At 39.0% G+C, this 21009-nt stretch overlaps 1 protein-coding gene across 11 annotated transcripts in view; it reads right to left on the bottom strand.

Annotated features, from left to right (window-relative positions):
- The window catches only part of NRXN3 (neurexin 3), a 993270-nt gene that overhangs the window by 26897 nt on the left and 945364 nt on the right, over window positions 1–21009 (bottom strand). For 7 of the 11 annotated variants that reach the window (XM_080594091.1, XM_080594092.1, XM_080594093.1 and 4 more), the window contains one exon: window positions 9691–9775. In XM_080594091.1, coding sequence (XP_080450217.1) covers window positions 9691–9775 — 85 coding nt within the window. The remainder of the gene's footprint in view (window positions 1–9690; window positions 9776–21009) is intronic. The other 4 variants (XM_080594088.1, XM_080594089.1, XM_080594098.1 and 1 more) reach the window with 1 other exon arrangement.

The raw sequence follows: 21009 nt of genomic DNA, 5'->3' as shown, positions 1-21009 counted from the left end.
TGCCCCTAATTCCCTGGCAGAGATAAGTGACTCAAAACTTGGCCGGGGGCTGACCCTTCTTCTCCTCTCTGCTGCGAGTTCAGACGTGTGCCTGGGGTCCTCTACCACAGACGATGCTGAGCTCTCAAACCTGAGAGCCACACTTGCCTGTGCTCACAGAACGCCTCCCCTTTCTCGCTGGGATGCACTGGTTGCTTTCAGAGATACACAGAAGTGGAAGACTTGAATTAACAGAACTTAATGGGAATATGAGAAAGAGGATTAGGCAAGATACAATCTATTTGTTCCCCATTTGCTTGTAAATCTCCTAAACAAGCTTATTCTGCTCTTCTATTTCTGTTCCCCCAAATGCGCCTTTTAGCCAGAAGAGAAAAATAGCATTGACAGATTTATATATATGTATATACGGAGAGAGAGAGTGCACACACATGATTTGCTATATATTAATGATCCACGTTTTGACACTAAAATAATTAGCAGACAGGAGAACTACAGATTCTGGGGGAAATACAGAAATACAAAAAATAAAATAAAATAAAATAAAATAAATCTCCAGGCACTCAATAGTAGACTTGTTGCTTCATGGAGAACAAGAAAGAGCAAGGAGAACATGGAGAGCAAGAAGAGAAAATTGAAATTATATTTTGATAGCCTGGAAAATACCTGGACTAATTACAGAGCGTTTTTTTTTTTTTCTTTTTGGTGTGTCACATACAAAGTTTATGAAGCCCCAGAGATTTTAGTAGAGAAGACATAGTCACTAAAACTAGTATCTAAAATCAGTTATACTTGTTATACTTGCTCAATGCAAGTATATACACTCAATGCAAGTATTGAGTATAATACAATTATTAATTATATTATACTCAATACTTAATACTTAATATTTAATACTCAATACATAATACTTAATAATTGAGTATATACACTCAATACAAGTATTAACACTTCACTTCACTCAAGAACTGGGATTCCCGGCTGCTTACAGTTGGGATAAAACACTGATTTCTAGCTCTTGTGATCAATAAATTGGAACTGAAAAAGGCAGAATGCAGGCAAAGTAGTAATCCCTTTGACCTGATTTGGTATCTTATGAACTACTTTGGTTGAAAATGGAAGGAGAATAGGTTGTCCTGCTCTGCTGAGGTGTCATTCCACTTGTTGTCACTCATGTGAACATCAGTACTTTCTAATACACAGGACACCACCTTCAGGTCTAGGCATGATGACCAGAGGAAATATAAATAAAAGCCTTTATGAGCAAAACTATATCTCTGTCCATAGTATTAGTAAATGCTCAGCATGTTTTCCCTTTAACAGAACGTTTCCCTAATCTTCTAAAAGACTCACGGATATTATTTGTCTTCCAGAAATCAGATAGTTCCTTCTTGTCTAGAGCTAATGAATCGGTTGCTATAGGCATTGAAGGGTCTAATACACATACATTTGCCTTTGAGGCAAAATCTTTCCCTGAGTCATGTGCTACCTATTCTCTTTCACTGAATGTGTCATTGCTTATTTTTTCTTTCTTTCCCATATATTTTATGAAGCTGAAAATCAAAGCTAACAGGGAGAAAAAGCAAGTCCCAGCAGGTTGAAAATATCATATCTTAGTATTTTAGACGTGTCAGCTTGATAACAAAGGCACAGCACTAGAGGGATTGCCAGAATGTGACAGTGCACATGGCTTCGAGTTTAGAGAACACGCTTCTAAAAAAGTCTGGAAGGCAGCAAGGGCAAGGTAGCCAGACTGTGGGGCTGATCCTGATCTCCTTCTGATCCTAAATTGAAAGCCAGGGAACCTTACACCAGCTAAGTCATGCTGGAAACACTGTGAAGTTTTTGAAGAAAACTTCAGGATACTTGAACAGTTATGGAAGTGCTGATAAAAAAGATCTGTATATTGTAGTCTACACATGGTATTAATTTACGGAGCCTGAACACGGTTCATTCCAATTGCATGCGTTAACGCTAGAGGAAAATGTGATATTTAATAAAAATGGTTCCACGCAGATATTCCGTGACATGGAAATATTTGTTTTTTGTATCCCTCACCTGCTCCCCATTGCATTTAATTTCAGGGAATTCTTGTTGCTTTTGTAGGTTTGTACCTATTTCATAATATACACAGTAATGTTACTTCCACAGCAAGTGAAGACAGTAATAAAACCTTAACAGTGACATTGTTTGCTTGTGCATTTTTAATAGTTAGCAGCATTTTACTGTATTGTATAGCAACCTGCACCTGGATATCAAAGCCCATTAAAATATCAATTACATCTCCCTCTTTCCCTTCATCTCCACCTCATTTGTCTAAGAAATATTTCATTTACCCTGCCTCGCAGGTAGGCAAATGAGCAAAAACAGAGAAGAAGCCAACAGCAGAGCTGGGAGAGGCACGCTGACATTGAGGCTTTTTATCATGGGTTTTAACAATTCACACCCCAGCTCTCCCTTGCAAAGTGACAAATGGCCCAAGAGCTGAAGCCAGCAGCCATCCCTGATACAGAAAACAAAAGTATGAACTATTTCAAGTGCCAGAAATCCCTATATAGGCTCAGTGGAATACAAGTGCAACAGCAACAGCACCTCCTGCCTTGGAAGGAACCTCTGGCTCTCTGCAGCGGATGGCCAGTGGCAGGGGGTGCTGTGGCTGCATCAGGAGAATAAAAGCAACCATTCAGCAGGACAAGGCAGCTCATCCACAGCCTGGAGCTTTGCATCCTGATGACCGGGCACTTGGTTAACTCATCACAATACCCAGACGTGGTTACCCTGAGCCTCATGATGCAGAGGGACTAAAACTCAGATTGTTCTGCTCTGATAACACCTGCTGCTTGAGTTTAAAAAAAAAATAAAATAAAATTCTTCCACTGTTAGCAATACAGGGCTCACAATACCCAGCTGGACTGTTCTGGTCTATCTGACAGAGGGCAGTATTACACAGAACCATGAACCTGTTGATTATACTGCAATTCTATAAGCAGCTGCTCTATTTAAGCAATTTCCAAGAAAAAGATTTAGATTTGGTAGTAATCAACAGATGTGGAAAGCACTGAGATATAAAACTTAAATCTAGCAAGCTTTAAATATTGATTCATTTTTGATATAATTAATATCAGCAATGTCTCTTGGATCATATATAAAGAAAACTGAACTGTGCCTAAGATGATAGGTTTTATTGGTAACAGAAAAGCTATTTTCTTTTCATCCTTGTGCAACTATATGACACATATCTATTGGGAAGTTAAATGAAATAATTAAATGAAATAATTCCATGTTGGAGATCTAAATATATCCCATTACTTCCCTCTTCTGGTAACTTTTAGATTAAACAGGTAAGTCTTATATCGTTCTCTTGTGAAGAAAGTTCACAGATTTTGTCATCTTGTCCCCTCTGCAGAACAAACTAATTAGTGGAAAAACAACAACAACAAAAAAATTAGCTAGGCTAAAGGTAAGTGTGAGTATGCTTTTCGTGATGTCCTGCACATCATCTACAAGGATACTGGCTGCCTCTTCCCCCATGAGCATGAGCTCAGGCCCCCACTGATGCTAGCTGAAGTACCCTAACACCCTAATGTGGCTCATTTGTTTAGTGGGAACAGAATTAAGTATTCTGGGGAATGCACCACTGTACAAAACAGGGGATTCTTTTTTTCTAAAAAAGGTTTCAAGTCTGAGCAGACACCTGGAAACTCATCTTTTTTTCTTCTGCCTTACACACTGCTGCACATTTATGCTGCCCATGGCAGAAGACACTCCAGTTGACTTTCCAGAATTGTGTTCAGCTTATACAGGCTAACAACAGCAAGGCAATTTTTACCAGCTTCGGTAAAGAGGCAGATACTACACAGTGACAGAGGGAAGGCTGAGCACCATTTTTAGAATCTTAAGCACATTCTACATTTTTGTGTCCTAAGTACAAGTCTATTATCAACTGTAGATGTTAGAAATACATTCACACAGATAAAATTTCAGTTCTATGTGCACAGATATTCCCTTCCCAGGACTACCTTTTATGAAAAGACCTATGTACTTTCTATTTAGCAGACAGCCTGCACCATCCGTAGTGTTTCCTGGCACCCAAAGCACAGATAACAGGAATTCTACCTCTAAAATGTCAGCATGCACGTGCAAATTCCCTAACAACCAGACACATATAAGAAGTCACTTTAATGCCAACAAACCGTTTTTAAGAGTGAAATGGTAACAGTGTTTGAAAACCTTCCAGCTGCAAATTTATCTTTCTTAAGAAGCTGTATGGACACCTTGCTATATCCAGCCTGAAACCTCGGGATGCCACTCATGGCATCATTCAAAGCTTGCTGCCCCTTTGTGGACCCCCACCTCAGGAAAGTCGGGAGGGAAGGAGGGGAAAGGGAAGCAGGAGAGGGATGACAGAGCAGCGGGGAGCTTACGAACAGAGAACAGAATCACATAACAACACTGGACCAATGGACTCCAAGACACACCGACAAGACAGATGGACACAGACAAGACATAAGATTGCTACTGAGAAATAAATTTAAAAAAAAAAGAGCAAAAACCCTGTAACACAAAGTAGATATATAACACTGAGGCTGCAAGAAGCAGCCAATGGTATTGGCATAACTATTCCAAAAAGAAAAAATTATAATACAACTAAAAATGAAAATTAAAGCGATATCCCCCCAAATCATATACTACGGACTTGCTTGGTTAGCCTGAATGCGTAGCTCTGATGAAACACGAGATGGCGTCATCACAGGCCATGCACAGATTAATGAAGGCCATGGTTAGTTAAATCAGCTAAACTACAGCATGCCACAAAATGATCTTGCACTGACCCAGAAATAAAAGATACAACAGATACTCTGCATTGCAATAAAATTCTTTTTATGCCATCTGCAGTTTGTAGGGTTTTTTTTGTTGTTGTTGGAGGAATTTTTCCTGGGAGAATGCAGGGGTAAAGGGGATTCTCTTTTTCCTTCTAGATAGTTTTTTCTCTGAACTCAATTTAAAAAAAAAAAAAAAACAGGAAAAAAAAAAGAAGGGGAAGGAGGGGGAAGGGAAAAGACGGGATAGATTTTCAAAAGTTTTAAAAAAGATAGGGAAAAGAGAAAAGAATAGAAAGAAAGGCAGGGTAAGTATCTCCATTCTTTTGCACACAACTTTCTTGGGATGTCTAAAAATGTGGTTTTCTTAAGGATGGCAAGAAAAGATTTTGTTGCCTTTATTGGTTTGCAGATCTATATCTCTTTTTTTGAGATGATTAAAACATTATTTTGTTGGAAGAGCTCCAAAAGTATAAATTAAAAAGTACAGCAATGATTTAAAAAATTAAAAAATAGCGGGATGGCACCATTAAATGCCAAAAAAAAAAAGAAATAAAAAGAAACTAAAATATCAATCACCAAAAATTCATGCGGCACAAGATGAGGTGAAACGACAGAAAATGTTCTTCAAATATATACAATGTATATATCTATCTATATATACACGAAGCATGTGTGTATATATCGATGGATATACCTGTATAATTTTTTTATTCTCCCTGCCCCACCCTACCCCAAGGCTAATTGGTAGATGAAACTATTGATTACAATAAATAAATAAATAAATAAATAAATAAATAAATAAGAGGAAGAAAGAAAAAACTCCAACAAAAAAAGAAATTAACGTGCTTTGTTCACCAAGAAATAACAGTATCATGCATCTGTCCACGCCAGCGGATGCCAGGGTTAGATGAAGGCATGAATTTCTGTGTAAACGTGATTGGATGATAGGGGCTACTGCTGATATTGGTCATTTATTGCTTTAGTATATACGCTATATGCATATATATATATATATATACACACCTTATATGGTGCGTATATAGATAAAATATACTCATGGGTAGGGCCTTTGTAGTGTACATAGGAAAAAGGACCAATATGCTGAAAACCAAACTCAATATAAATTCCTAACACAAAAAAGAACAAAAGTTCCTGTAAGTTGTCTGCATGATTCATTAGTAAAACTTGTTCATCTGTTTTTGTTTTGGCTGTAAGACCATAGCTAGGAAATTCCATCAAATGAGAGATGCTTTTACCCACTGGCAAGTGCCCCAGGGCAATCTCCTTCCTTGGGGTTGGTGTGGTGTTCAGCCTGTGAGGTGGGAAGCCTACTTCTCAGCATACTCTGAGACACGCACCCAACTTTAAAGGGCATTCCTCATTCACAGCATGAGAAATGGAGCAGATTTCCTTCTGCTTGATACCAGGAGAGACTGAGGATAGCTGAGCACCATATTTATGGGGGATGTTTCTCCAAGGAGAGACAGGAAAATCCAGAGGGCAGTGAGGAAATTTCCTCTACACAATCTTCTTTTAAAGAGATGCAAGCATCCAGATGCAGATCATATGTTTACTGAGATTCAAGGCTTGGATCCAGCAGACAATCAGAGTTAAGTGCCAGTAAGATCTGGCAAATGGTTCTCATAAGAAATTTAGCCTCAAAGAGGACATGGTTTTATGTCTTCTAAACTATCTTTGGGTACACTGAAACCAAAGTCTTCAAATGGACTCTGCAGGGCAGTGGCTCTGATCCAGGATCAAGTCCAAAGTAATATATTTAGATCTTGGGATTTGATTCTGACCCATATGAAATCTGAAAGCTTTTGATTTACAGGGCGGCATCGCAGCTGCCCTTGTCTCAGTTATAGCACAGCAGGTTCACAGTGATGTATATCATATCTCACAGCTGCAGCAGTGAGTTCAGTAACCTTTGCGTTACTGGACCATAGCACTGAGGGTGATGGAAGGCCAAGTTCTGGTGTTTGGCAGAAACTCAAGAGCTTTAAAAGCTACACATTATCAGAGCAACAAAGAGGGGCCTGCGCTAGGTTGAGTCATTTCATTTTCAATTTGCTGCAAAAGCGATCGGGCAAGCCAGAAGGCAGCGTAAAATACACTGACCTGTCAACCGAACAGGAGGAAGCAACTTCAAATGGGCCTAATTAAAAAAAAAAAAACACCACAAACTCGCACACTAGAAAATACAGGCAAAATGATCTGGTTCTTTTCTTTCCACACTGTATATATGTTTAAGTACCAGCCCTTGGCATATGGCCAGAATCCTGACTTGGCTGCTGAAGTGGAAAGGCAAACATATCTGCTCAGCCAAGCCAGCACCGCTGGATTTTGATAAGCCAGCTCAGATCACTTTAGCGTTTCACTGTGGCCTGGGTTGTGAGAGTGCTTCAGTACCGGGTGTATTGCAGACACAGTTCTATCTTCCCTGGATGCAGTGGGAATGGGGAGAAAAAGATAGAGAAAGAAACCTAAATGAGGAGCTCCACGAACCTGTCGCTGTTCCTTCTTATCGTGATGCAATGAGTGAAGTTTACACTTCTAGAAATAAAAAGGACCTGCGTGTCCCGCTGCCTTCTGGTGGCTTTGTACACCAGTGCCTCTGACAGCAGGAAACCTCAAAATCTGGAAGTGTAAATCTCATCAGCAAGGACCATCTGGGAGACTGTTTTTTACATATAACCAGGCCAGCTTTTTTCTAAGTACCACAGTAACTCCCAGGGAAAGAATCCGAACTCAGTGGCTCAGGCAGACCCCCATCCTATGGAGGGGGAATAGAATGCAGTAAAGGAATATCTAGTTGTTTAGGAGAGTACCTTCAGCAGATTTTCAGTGAATCATATTATTTTACACGGCAGATACTGAGATGTCTGTGGGCACTTATAGCTGCTGACTGTAATGCGTAGCAGGATTTTCAAAAGCACGTCATTTTATAAATCCAGTTTGTACCTGTCTGTAGCATTAGATATCTGTGTCAGGAGAGAGGTATTTTTAGTATGGAAATGTTGGCACTCTGAAATTTCATGCTAAACATCCTGTTTTACCAAATTTCTCCTCACACTTTGATTTTTCCACTGGCAGCATAAGCTGAAAACATTGCTATTGCAACTTATAGCCATTGAAGTAAGTGTGATTTCTGCGTTGAAACATAAATGACAAAAATATACCATAGGAGGAGTCTGATAAAGAACCCATTTCCTCGTTTAATTGAAATGCTTGGCAATCAGGATAATAATAAAAAAAGAAGCTGAAGTATTGAAACGTTAGTGAAGCTTTAATGAAATGATTCTTACCCACTCATTTGCACATCACTTGTGGTACATTAGTCCTTTTAGCATGGTCCTGTAAAACTCATTCCTCACTTTCATTATAAACATTGTGCTGGTATTTCACTACTGCCTTTATTTCAAATCCCAGTACCCACACTGTTTAGGCTTTACAATTTGTATTACTTGGACTGCTCTTTTGCCAGGTGGGGAGTTAAAAACTCAGAGAGATTTGTGAAAAAAAGAGAAGGGAGTAGGCTGAGCTATCTGTTAGCACTGTGTCCCTGCCGTCCCTGACGACTCAAGGAAATCGAGAGTTTGAAGGCTGCTACATGGTGGAAGTTCCCAGCTACAAAGCATCGCCAAAATCAGGTTATTGCAGGACCAAGTTCTACCAAAAAATGCAGGCACAGAATGATGAACTCAAAACAAATGTGAAAGCACTAGCCTTGGGTGAATTTTAAAGTTGTTATTGTATTAATCAAATGGCTTCAGGAAACTAGGAACATAACATTTATAATGCATTCTGGGGATTTTTTTAAAGAAAAAAAAAATCATCCCAAATAAATAATAAGACAAAGCAAAAAAACAAACAAAACAAAACAAAAAGCCTGAACTATTTATATGTTTCACTTTTAAGGACATAAGATTCTAACCAAACTCCTTTTTTTTTTTTTAAATGTACACAGAAATTCGATGATGTCTGTTCTCTATTATAGAAATGCTTAACTCATGACAAGCCTCAAAAAAGAAGACTTGAAAAAGCCTGTAAGAAATAAAATAGACTGCAGTTGCCTGCTGGATATCACATCATATATCTCACCAGAAAGAAAAGCCATCAATTTATCAAAATGTATCTGAAAGGAAGAAGTTGAGTCAGTTCCATATGGCCAGTCCTTCTGACTCTTTAATGGATACATTTTGAAGCATCACAGCAGATAACATGGCAAGAATTACTACGAATTTTGTTATGTTGGAACTATGTTTTGATACTCCCCAATTTGTTTGGGCTCACAGAAAACAAAATTAGTATAAATACATTACCATGTTAACTGTATTAAAAATCCCATGGACAAATGTATCCTTGTACATTTTCATCTTCAGAGCAATTAATGAGGATTAAAGAACACTAATAAACCGCTACTGCTTCACTTTTGTTTCTCGTCTGTTTTTCAAACATTAACCCACCCCACTTCATAAATCTTTATTATTTACCATGTGCCACATTGATATTTTTGCTTTCCCTCTGTGTCAGTGAAATAACCGCTACAAACATGTAAACTATTAATTAGCTAGGATCGCTTTTGGGAAGTGTGGCTTTCTATGCAAACAACTTTATATTAACCAAACAGTGATGATTTTTTTTTTTTTTTTTTTGCTGTTGCCAAGTCCATGGGATCCGATGCTTGGCTTGTATATTTTTTATTTTATATACAGTGTGCATATACATAAGTATATATATACACATATACACACACATATATATACATATATAATCATATATGTATACATACATTCACACACATATCCATATATGTATGCATTGTTTTTTGCAAATGAAGTAAGAAAGCAAGCAAAAGAAGACTGACCTGACTTACCTGTACTGGGTTCACAGTCAATGAAGTCTTCATCATCACTGGAACATTCGGCTGATGAAACAATGTCATCTGTTGTCTGGCATGTGGAGGGAAGGAACAAAGGAAAAAGAACAGAGAAAAAAAATATGAGAGAGTTGCAAGCCAAGAGGCTGCTACAGAGGCAGCTAAGTACCCTAGGAAAAAATGTTTCAGAATGGTTAACTTTTAAAACATTTAATTTGCACCAAGCATTCCAGCTCTGCCTGTGTAAATGGCACCCAACGTGGAGCTGGATTCCCCTGTCAGAGGACTAGTGCTTTTACTGTGCTGTTGAATATTTCAGGTGGGCACAGGTGCGAGGTGCCTGCCGTGCTGTTTGGGCTAGCAGTGGCTGGCACTGTGCTGTCGAGCACAGTAGGTGCAGGGGGCTGCGACACCTGCTTGGCTGGCAAACGTTCCTCCGACAGCCAAGGTAGATGTGTCCAGTTGGAACACGCTGGGCTCCTTGATAAACATCAACACCATGCAGGGCCAGCCAGAAGGCACCCACTGACAGACTGAACAGATGAGGCATGTCCAGGCTGAACATGCTTTCTGCAAAGAAAAACATACAAGATAGACCCAGATAATATGCATCACCCAGGCAGCTAACAGTACTCTGCTGTGTTGCTGAATGCATCACTCTGAGGCAGAGGTAACTTCTGTTCTGCTAATGTACCTCCTGGGCTGGGCATCTCTTATATTTTCCAAGCTAGGACATGCTTGCTGCATTGCGAAGAACTGCTTCGTGTTTCAGGTATGCCCAACCAACATGCAACTGCACCTGCTTGCCTGCCAAATGAACTGGGATCAGTCTGGCTGTGACTGGGCTGACAGGCTGGCAAGTCCAATTCTGAAAGGCTTAAGCCAAACTGTGACTGTTCATGGCCCTGACAAGTTTCATCGCATTTCTTTGCATTTTCAGCTGGTGATTATTTTTATATTATTATTATTTTTATTTTTGCTGCTGGTCTAATTAATGAACAGCATGTACCGCAGCATGTTAGAGAGAAGCGTACTGGCGTCTCTTCCCAGCAGCATCTCCTGCCTGTAATTGCTGCAATTAGTTGAATTAGTAATGCAGACCATTAGGGATAGAGTCTGTGGCAGCCTCTGGACACAGGTAGTAACGGTACTGCACACAGAACAAAATTACCCCAGCTCAGCAGCATCGGCTTAGACTACAGCTTCTGCTGAAATTGCCTCCCTTAACAACTTCTCCCTGCAGAAAGCTGCCTTTTCTGCTGAGCAGCAGGATCAGCGGGATGTCTCCTGAAACAAAACAACTGATATGTTCCTCACCAGGCAGGAAGTATTGCTTAAATCTCAGCTCTTCAGGAGCAGGAGGGCTGTACTGCAGTACGCTGTACTTCAGTACTCCAGGTGAATATTCCTGGCAATCTCACATCATGACAAACCTTCAAAATCCTTATTCTGGAAAAAAATTCTCCAGCTTTAATTAAGGTCTCTTTTACATTCACACGCCTGTTACGTTGCCTCCAAAATGCTGCATGTTCCTTCTTTTTACGTGAACAAAGTATTCTGAGATCCCAATCTTTTCTTCAGCCACCCGTGGTTCTAATGCCAACAAGTGCCTCTCTGTCTTTTGACAGGAGCTCCTCGCACCCCCCAACTTTTTCTTTTTTAATTTGAAAAAACAGAAAAAAAACGGAATTGAGCAGTCAGTCAGAAAGCTCAGATTCAACCTGACGTTCATTCACTCTTGATTTCAGTGAGCCAAGAAATAAAAATAGGACTGTTCAACTGTAAATTAAAATTATAAAAGCAGAGGATCTGTAAAAAAGCAGGCATGAACTAAGGAAATCCCTATCGTATGTGTTACTTACTCTTGCACCAGCAATGCTGTATGGCTACTATTTGTAGGATGCAATCTTGCAGTAATCTCATGCATAAATACTTTCATGGGGAGGCAAGATTAAAAAGAATAGAGGGTGGCATGTACAGAGTAATTTCCCATTTTATGTGTTAAGGTCATTTTTTGGTATCTTCTCTCAGTCATGGAAAATGGAAGAACTTGGTTGAAATCCTGGTACTGAATTCTCTCTGAAAATGAACTGGCTTTAAAAGTTTGTCTGCTCAGTGAGAGGTCAAGAAAGGAGGAATGCACAAAATATAAATTCACTTTCTATAATTCTGGCTCTGTCACATCTATTTTATGAAGCATTATTTATCCCAAAGGGCAGCAAACCTCTTTAAAACTTCTGCAAACAGTGATCACATCCTCCAACAGTGAAATGCAGCTGTCCCTGGGTAGAAAGATATCAGTCTTTAATAGTACCACTGTAAAGTAATTTAGCATAATAAGTCAACAAAATTATACTGAAAGAAAAAAATTTAAGGAGGCAAAATGTATCTACTGAAAATGCAGGTGTCTAAAGCATCCATGTTAAGGGAGTGTTAAGGATAGTATTCTGAATAAAGAATAAATCATCCATCACTACTAGAAGGCCTTGCTTACACAGTACTGAGACCCTGGCAATTCTTTTGATTTCCAGGTTGGATTTAGAGCATGTGAGTTTTGCCCCTAGTTGAAGATCTGACAATTCTCACATAGGGTTTTCATAGAAGAAAGCGATGATTTTCTTGAAGTAGGAAACGAACATAAAAATTTTAACACTGTGTCATCACTTACCAACTGCTGTACCTATCTACTTGCCCACTTACTTGCTCACATCTAAGAGCTTCATGCAACATTAACTTGGAATCAGATCCAATTGAATTGACAATCTGATTCAGTATAGTAAAGAATAGGGAGTTCCTTTCTAATTTCTTTTTTTCCTCAATTATTAGGGGCATCATATGAAACCTGAAAGGTAACAGTTTCAGAAAAAAAAAAAAAACACAAAAAAACACAACAAACACAAAACAAAAAAAACCAAAACAGAGTTAGTATTTCTTCACATAATAAAAAATCTTTTAAAAATAGGGAATGCCTTGCAACAGAGTACTGTTAGGTGGTAAAGATTTGAATGCACTTTGAAAGTGATTGGTCAAATTAAGGGTAAAAACACCCATCCAGCACGATTAAACACACTGCATTCAGCACAGAAAGTCCCTGTGCCACAGACACTGAAGACCAAACAAGTATTCACTGCTTGCATTGTCCTGTTTGGAACTCTCCCTGAGGACCCTCACAGCAGGGTCAGAAGCAGGATGCTGAGTAAAGTGAGCCTTTGGGACATCCCACCCAACCACGTGTGACAGATCCTGAACACCGGGAGATGCAGAATTTTGAAGCCAAGATGAGTGTTCTAAGCAGGACCTGAAAGGTCACGAAGCCTGATCCTTGTTTATCTTGGACAATTTCCTATATAATAAGCAGCTTAAAGATAGTAAATACAATCTACATATTATGCACTCTTAGATGCGTGTTCTAGTTTTTCTTCTATAAAACACTCCTGCAGCTTGCTTTGGTTCTGAACAGAGAAGGACACAGTCAGCCAGGCTTAGACAAAATTCAAGTGTGTGATGTGCAATACTCACCAAGCCTGACAACTCCAATCTGTACCTGCACTTTTTCATAAGTAGTTGCACGCTTGAGTCTATCAATTAATCTCTGTCCTTATCTCCCCACCTCCACTGCACGCTATTTCCCTTGATGCTCCAGTTTTCTTGCTCTGTGACTGCTGTTTGTCCCATGCTAGTGATTTTGTATGTATAAAAATGAGGGTTAGAAAAGGAGAAAAGCCTCCAGAAGCGGTGTTAGACTTAAGTCAAGGTCATTAATGAGATCTCTACAAACCACAGAAGAGATAAGTACACTAATCTGTCTTGCCATTTCCTATCTTGTATTTTTAATCTCAGTACTTTCCATCACAATTCATCACTAACTGATTTTCTAGTCCCATCACATATTGGTTTTCCATGCACCTTCCGCTCAGATACTAACATCTGAATCATCCCAGAGGAATAAAGCTATTTCAATGAGAAGCAGCAGGAAATTCCTGACCACAGAAACAGAGCTGGGGAAACCTCCAAAAGACCATAACTTCTTGTAACTGGAATCTGTAACTTTTAAAAGAGAATTTTCCCTGGATGTTTATTAATCTTCTGCATCTACCAGATGGGACAGGCTAGTGAGCTGCAACCTCAGGAATCTCTCCACCATCAATTTCTTATCAGAAACAGTTCACTGTAAGGGAATAAGCAAAACCAGCTATTCCATTTCTGGTTTGCTCTTAGCATTTTTGAAATTGGGCTGATTACGCTCATCCATTGGCCCAAGGTTAGGTAAATGGATTTGGTTTTTAGTGTCGGTCCAGTAATCTAAACAGCTTACCTTTCTCACATACAGGCAACATGACAGTAAAGAAAGTTCCCCGCATGCTGTGATGGAACCAATTTGTTTTCACTGGAGACAACATGAGAGAGAAAATATTTTCCTATTCCATATATTAGCTAAATTCTATATTAAAAATAATAATTCATACTATACTATTTTAAAATATGTACTTCATTTTTAAAAAATCCCAGCTTTGAAATTACTTGGCCCTGTATTAAAGGACATAAAACTAAAGATAGGTATTATAATAACTTTCAATAAAATTTCTCTCTGGCAGGAACCCTTTTTATTTCTTCCTCTGTAAGATTTTTTATGGCATTTATATTATTATTTTTCCTCTCCCTCTCTCTAGTGTTTAATGAAATTGCCTTGGAATAAAACTGGGGCAGGAGAAAGTGCTAAACTCTGAGTCCACCCTAGAGGATTTATGGGTGTATTTACCTTCAAATTCTTTCAATTTCACTGAATTGGCTCCCCGTTCCCTTCAATGACTTATTAGTGCTGTAATCACCTCCTCCTAATTATTCATTCTAAGGGCCTCTTCAATCTTGCCACCGTGATACTTCTACATCTTTGTTCATTAAAGTGTACATACAGGTGTGGGATGCAAAGTGTAAGGGAAGTTGAGATGGCATGGCAAGACCTGCTCAAGATGACTCCATGCCTGTCCAATCTTTCCAAGTGCCCGAAGCCGCAATTTATGTGTCAGATCCCACACCTTTGCTCCTTTGTTCTACACAAAATGGCAGGTGCTGAATCTTCCCTTTTCCCAACCATAAAGTTTCTTTGACACCTTGCTCTTTGGGTGCACCATTATGTGAGAAAGATTAGGCATACTGGGTAAAATAAGTCCTGTCACAGAACAGCTTTATGAAATTATAAATAACACACCCTAGAATGATGGAGTCCTCACTTCTACTGAGAGAGAAAAGACAAGGACCCATAAATTCAAACCCTGCAAACAAATTCTTCCAGAACTATGTACTTGGCAGTTGCTTCAGTCTGTAAAGTAGGATTCAATTTTCCTACTTGCCTTTTGCTTGAAATTCTTCTGCACACACTACTTCCAATTCAGCATCATTATTTGAAAAGTGACACTTAATGCTTTGTTGCAAGAGAAGTGTAAATCTCTTTGCCACCAAGGAACCACAATTTACAGTTCTTCTTGAGATATGACCACCACAAAATGCCAGGTACAAATACCTTACCAACACCAGGGAAATTCAGCTGTATTTATCTGAGCAGTGCATTTGCATTTCACACCTAAAATGTACAGAGATGAAACTCAGCAAACTTTTAAAAAATCTGACCACTTGAATCCCTCCTCTGCTCCCATACTGCCTTATTTCCTAAATATTTCAAACTTACTATGGAATATGTACAACGTATAGTCTGCTGTGCATACCAGTACACAGTGTGAATGCTCCCCCAGAATGGCAAAGTGTTAGTGATGCTGTTCTGTCTTCTAGAAACCAAGACATTTCCTGGCTACAAGATAGAAGAGGAAGCGTCTCTCTCATTAGGTGTAATTTCTAGCTTGAATACCTCAAGTTTTTGTATTTTGATAACTGGTCTTTTCAAAGCATCTGTATTCTGTTCACATTATTTCAATTAAATGGAAATCCTTCATCTGTCCTTTATACATCTTCTGTTTCTTACTTTCTTTTTAATCCTTATTTGCAAAATACTCTGGAGTTCATTACAGTCTAGCAGGCCTGAGGGACTCCGCCTGGACAAATTCAAGCTACCACATACAGATAAAAAGAATCTGCGTACAAACAGGAAAATACTAGAAATGTTCCACAAATTGTATTGAGGTATTTTAAAAGAAGTTGTAATTTGGGGCTGTATAAACTCTTAAAGACAGTCTTGGATCTCTTATCAGTATTAATCCTCTCCAACCTGTTAGAATTGGTAGTACTACAGGTACTTTCACATCACAACACAGCCACAGCCACAAAGCTGTTCAAGCCCTTTGTATTCCACCCTCCACACCCCGAGATACTACTAGGGTTGTGTCTGCCTCTGCAGAAGCAATGCATCAAAGAACATGAAACTAGTCATTTTTCTCCATATAGCTCTTCTGAGGTAAAAGCAAAGAGAAGAGGGCCAAATTCTCTGTTGTTTTAAATTGGCATTGATTTCAACTGGTCTACAACAATTTACACCAAGAAACCATAGCTCATTTCATTTGGTTTTGTGCAATTCAATGCCAAAAGACAGAGTAACTGAAAGCAACTTAGAGAAGAGCCACAGAAAAGATGAAAGGACTGAAGAGATGTATGAATGAGACAAGCTTAGCAAAAACTAAACATCAGAGCTTGAGCTTGACTTATCAAGGACTATAGGTGTGGTAAACATCTGCAGGTATTACAAGGGTTTAATAAATATTAGGAAAGAAGAGGAGCTATTTAGGGTGTTTCAGAAAAAGCAGTGGATAAAATTCAGCAAAAAAATAATAATTCTGACTTTCAGCAAGAAAAATCTCAGTAGTGATCTTTATAAATTATGGAGAAGTTTCCCCAGGGAAATACCAGAAAACACCAGCACTGAGATTAGCAGCTGCCCAAGCCATTCAGGTATGAATACTATCGGGGTAGGCCCTAGTGGGGAAGAGCTTGCCCCATTTATCTTCAGTCTGATCTAATTCAATCTAAATCAATCTGGTATTTGCACTCTCTCCATCACTATGTAATATAAGCACATCATTATGCATTTCTCTTTGTCATTCCAAAGCAGGCAGTAAAGCTATCCAGCACAGCTTTCAGCTAGTTGCACTCACACTAAGAAGGTGTCACCGCTGTAGACCTCTTCAGACCATGGGAACAAATCCATCCCCTTATGCTCCCAGGACCCTGCCTGGCTGGGAGCTGGTAGGTAACCAGGAAGCATGTACCCTTCAACAAAGTGTGTTTCCTGCTTGTGTGATCCTGGCTGGACATAAAACCTGATTTGCTGTCAAATTATATCACTACGTAGGGATCATGAGAGAGCTACCCCCTAACAAAATCAGTCATTCGTCCATTACTACAGCAAGCAAGAGATTAAGTAACTAGTCAGTTAAGTGACAGAAAGCAAAAAATAATCCCCCCAATTGTGTGTCAATCCAGTCAGAGACAGACATGTTTAAAAAAAGCCTCGAAAGCTGAATTAGTTCTTTGCAAACTGAAAGCCTGTCTCAACAGAATCAATAGTTCATTAAGACTGCAAAGCCTGACTCTTCTTCACCAGGTTTGATGCCAGATTTCAGGGACTTTGTTCTGTTCCTAAGCTGTGCAAAGACAATGGGAAAAAATCATGTTTCTGCCTTTTGTCTCTATCTGCTGGCAGTGGGAAGGGTGATGGTGTTGTGAAGGATGTGAGCAGAGACAGACAGGAGGGCAAACAGGGGAGAAAGAGAAGTGGGGAGGATTAATCTGACTGTTGTTAAAGGCACCCTAACAGGGGAAAGAGAAGTATTGAACCACAGCAGCTTAGGCCAACTTCAATGTACCTTCCCAAAAGCAGAAGGAATGTAATGCTACGTGCTGTTCTGCTGATAAGCAAATCCTTCTAAATCCTTTCAATTTATTTCTTGGCCTGAAGAAATTACATACTATTTAGGAGCTAAATAAATAAATAAAATTTCATCTCCAGGAATCTAGATTGGATGTTTATTGATTATGTATGCACACAGAGTCACTTGCTTTTCTGTTCCTTTCCTTTCCCAACAGACCAGCACTCCTCCCATCTTGATGTGGTAAAGGATCAACTGGCAGATCTTTTCCAAAATAATCAGTATAACTCTAAAGATTTCCAGGAGTTTTGGACGGGACTATAAAATATAAATTCTTGGCTCAAGTACAAAAGACACAGTGTTGGCATGAGAGGAGAGTCTTTCTTCCTCCTTATCAACCTATTGCTCCTTCCCACATTAATTTGCCTGCACCCAAAGAAGCACCTTGAAGACGAAAGTTGTGTGTCTATACACTGAAGTCATCTGAGTATAGTGTTTCTCAGATCTTAATTTAAGCTACTATAGCTGAAGACACAACTTTCTCTCTGAAATCAGTGAGCTGCTGAAAGGGCAGAACTGCTGAAATTCAGGCACTGCTCAGGAGTTTTTGGCTTTCTGAAAATCACATCAATTTACACAGTGCTGTTTTGCAATGTTTGTCAGGAGTTTACAAAAGGAAGACATTTTGACAAAAGCTGAATAAAGATTTTCGGACATATGTAGGTAAAAATCAACCTTTTGCCAGAATTTAGCATCCTCCCAGTATGGATCTTAGCCCTCTGATGCACACAGTCTGATGAACTAACTTAAACTGCCACAGAAATAATTTTATTAATATGTTGAGCCATGATCTATACTTGCGGAAGAACAAACACATTATCTACTCCACCAGCAGAAAGGCAGGGCAGACCTCCGGGGAGCAGTAACTTCTTAAATTGCCCCAGTCCAAATTGCCAAGGACATTGAATCTGAACCCTTGTGCTGCTTGATTTTATATTCCTGATACTGTCATAAATTCACTGTCTGACATCAGGAAAATTGCCTCCTTTCCTCATGCTTTTGTTTATACTGCTATAAAATAAGAAGAAAACAACTTTTCTGCTCACTAGGCGCACAATAAGAATTTTAGTAAACCTTTTACATTCTCAAAGCAAAGCCTAAATACGGAAAAATCCTTTACATTTACTACAGGGAAGCCTATGTCTCAGAAAGTGAGACTCAAATGATCTGAGATGAATCAGCTGCCCTTTGAAGACTCAGCCTCTAGTAAGAGTAAATGGGTTTTCTTTACGTGCTAGCTTGCACTTAATAACTGTGTCAGAAGAATATTTTTCATTTACACTTTGCTCCTTTCCTGGAAATCAATATGTCGTTTGCTGGCATTTTCTCCTGGACATCTTTATTTAGCTTGTCTTTTCTTCCTTGGAGGGGAGGGAGTTGTATTTGATTTTGTTCTGTTATTGATTGGATCACTCCAAGCAAGAAATAAATAACTAAGTACATCACAGCAGCTTTAATGACTATCTCTTAAGCCTCAAAATCTGCACACCCTGTTGCACTCCCGTCTAACGCATGATTTAAATGAAAAAAACCAACCCTGTAAAGTGAGGTTACTATGTAGCAAAAACAAAGCAGCAGTGACATATGCTATTTAACTGGTATTTCTATTTATGTGCTCATTAATAAAACCGCATAAGTCCTGTTTTTATTTTTAAAGCAGTATGCCTATTGCAGTAGTACTTAGTATTGGGATCTCATCATCTCTTACAAATGAGGCTTAACGAGAAATTAGATATGGGAGACCTTCTCCTAGCAGACATCTTACGTGCTAGAAAATCTGAGCACGTTCATGTATTTATCACTCATGGAAGTGACAGCACAGCCTAATATGTTGCACCCATTCTGCAAAAGCCTGGTCCTGCAAAAGGTGGTGGAGAGGCAGATGCTGTGTCCTGGCTGCACTGAAACTCCAGGAGGGCCCACAGCATCCCTCCCCACATCAAACCACGATGGATAAGTGAACAAAACAACGTGCCACAGTAGGGAATGAATTCTAAAGGAGATGCACCAGTACCATTAAAAAAATTAAAGACATCTGAACATTTTTTCAAAGAAGGTGTGGCCTGGTTTTTTATTTAAACAAAAGCCAAGTACTTTTATCTGTTATAATTTTCCTGATAACTTCACTTCAGTATTCCTTGTCTTGTACTGGACCATGAGCTAGTGATGCTGTCCACCAGCAGATCCTACACCCTATTGCAGACACAGCTGCGTTGGGTTGGGGTGCACAGTAATCTCCACCATTTGTTTAAATTGGGGAGTCCTCCTCCCCCTGCTTGTCTTTTAATTTCTGCTGCTTATTACTATGTAGGCCACAGAAAGTTGGCATATGTAATGGTAAAATTCAAAAAGAAGAAAAAAACCCTTTCTATCGTCTAAACTGTGGCACTTAAATTCTAATGTGACAGGGTATGTTATTCGTAAAGTAACAATGAACATAATTACTCTGAATAAATGTGCCTTAAAACAGCTTCGGCAATTATTGTAAGTACCTCTGAGCCCAATAAGATAAACATCTATCTTTGAATATTCACATTAATGCATTAGACTACTCTTTCCAGGCAAATCTTCCTTTCTCTTCAAACATTAACACATGCTTAGAAAATGGCATTTAAATACTGCTACTCACAGGACACACATTTGCTCACCGGGGAAAGGGGGTGCTCACCACACACACTTAAACTCGGAATAAACGTAATGCAGCATAAATAACTGTAGAATAAACCCTTGCCCAGTAGGTACACATCAGCACCTGGAATTGCTCCCTGAATAACATTATATATACAGAGGAGTTAACAAAGGAAAATAGCCACTAAATACCAATATATAAGCATAAAACAGCATACCTATTAAAAAAAGACCATAAATAGTCCTAGATTATAAACAATAAGAAGGTTCATAAGCACAAAGAAGGTCACAAAGAAGACTATGCTATAACATAGATTTCCCAGGATCTGTGACAGGATGACTTAACCACAAGCCCATCCTTCTTCTAATATAAGTACCTGTCAGCAGATAGTATGGAAATATCTGCACACACAACAGACAGTATATATTAATGTTAATTTATTAACATACTAAGATATTAATGTTAGTAAGGTGAATTCAAATAAAAATGAAATTAAATAGCTCCAGACATTATTTCACCCAGGAATACCTCTGGTGCTTATATCTGATGCTTAAAAATCATGCTTTTCCAGCATTAGCACTTTTTTCTCTCTTTTTGATATGCAAATAGACTAACAGCTTTACTGAGGGGATAGGGACTGACTTCACACTACATATTAGTGAAAGACAACAAAAAAGTAAATAAGCAACTCAAGTCAGTGCCACCACCACCAAGAGTCACAGGGGAAAACTTACAAAAGTTAGAGACAGACAGGGTTTTTACTGAGATTCTAAATGCTGGTACTCACAACCTACTGAAAGCAAA

Source organism: Anser brachyrhynchus, assembly GCF_964034855.1.
Source record: "Anser brachyrhynchus genome assembly, chromosome: 5".
NCBI classification, from domain to species: Eukaryota; Metazoa; Chordata; class Aves; order Anseriformes; family Anatidae; genus Anser; species Anser brachyrhynchus.
This window is presented reverse-complemented; position numbering and strand designations above follow the sequence as displayed.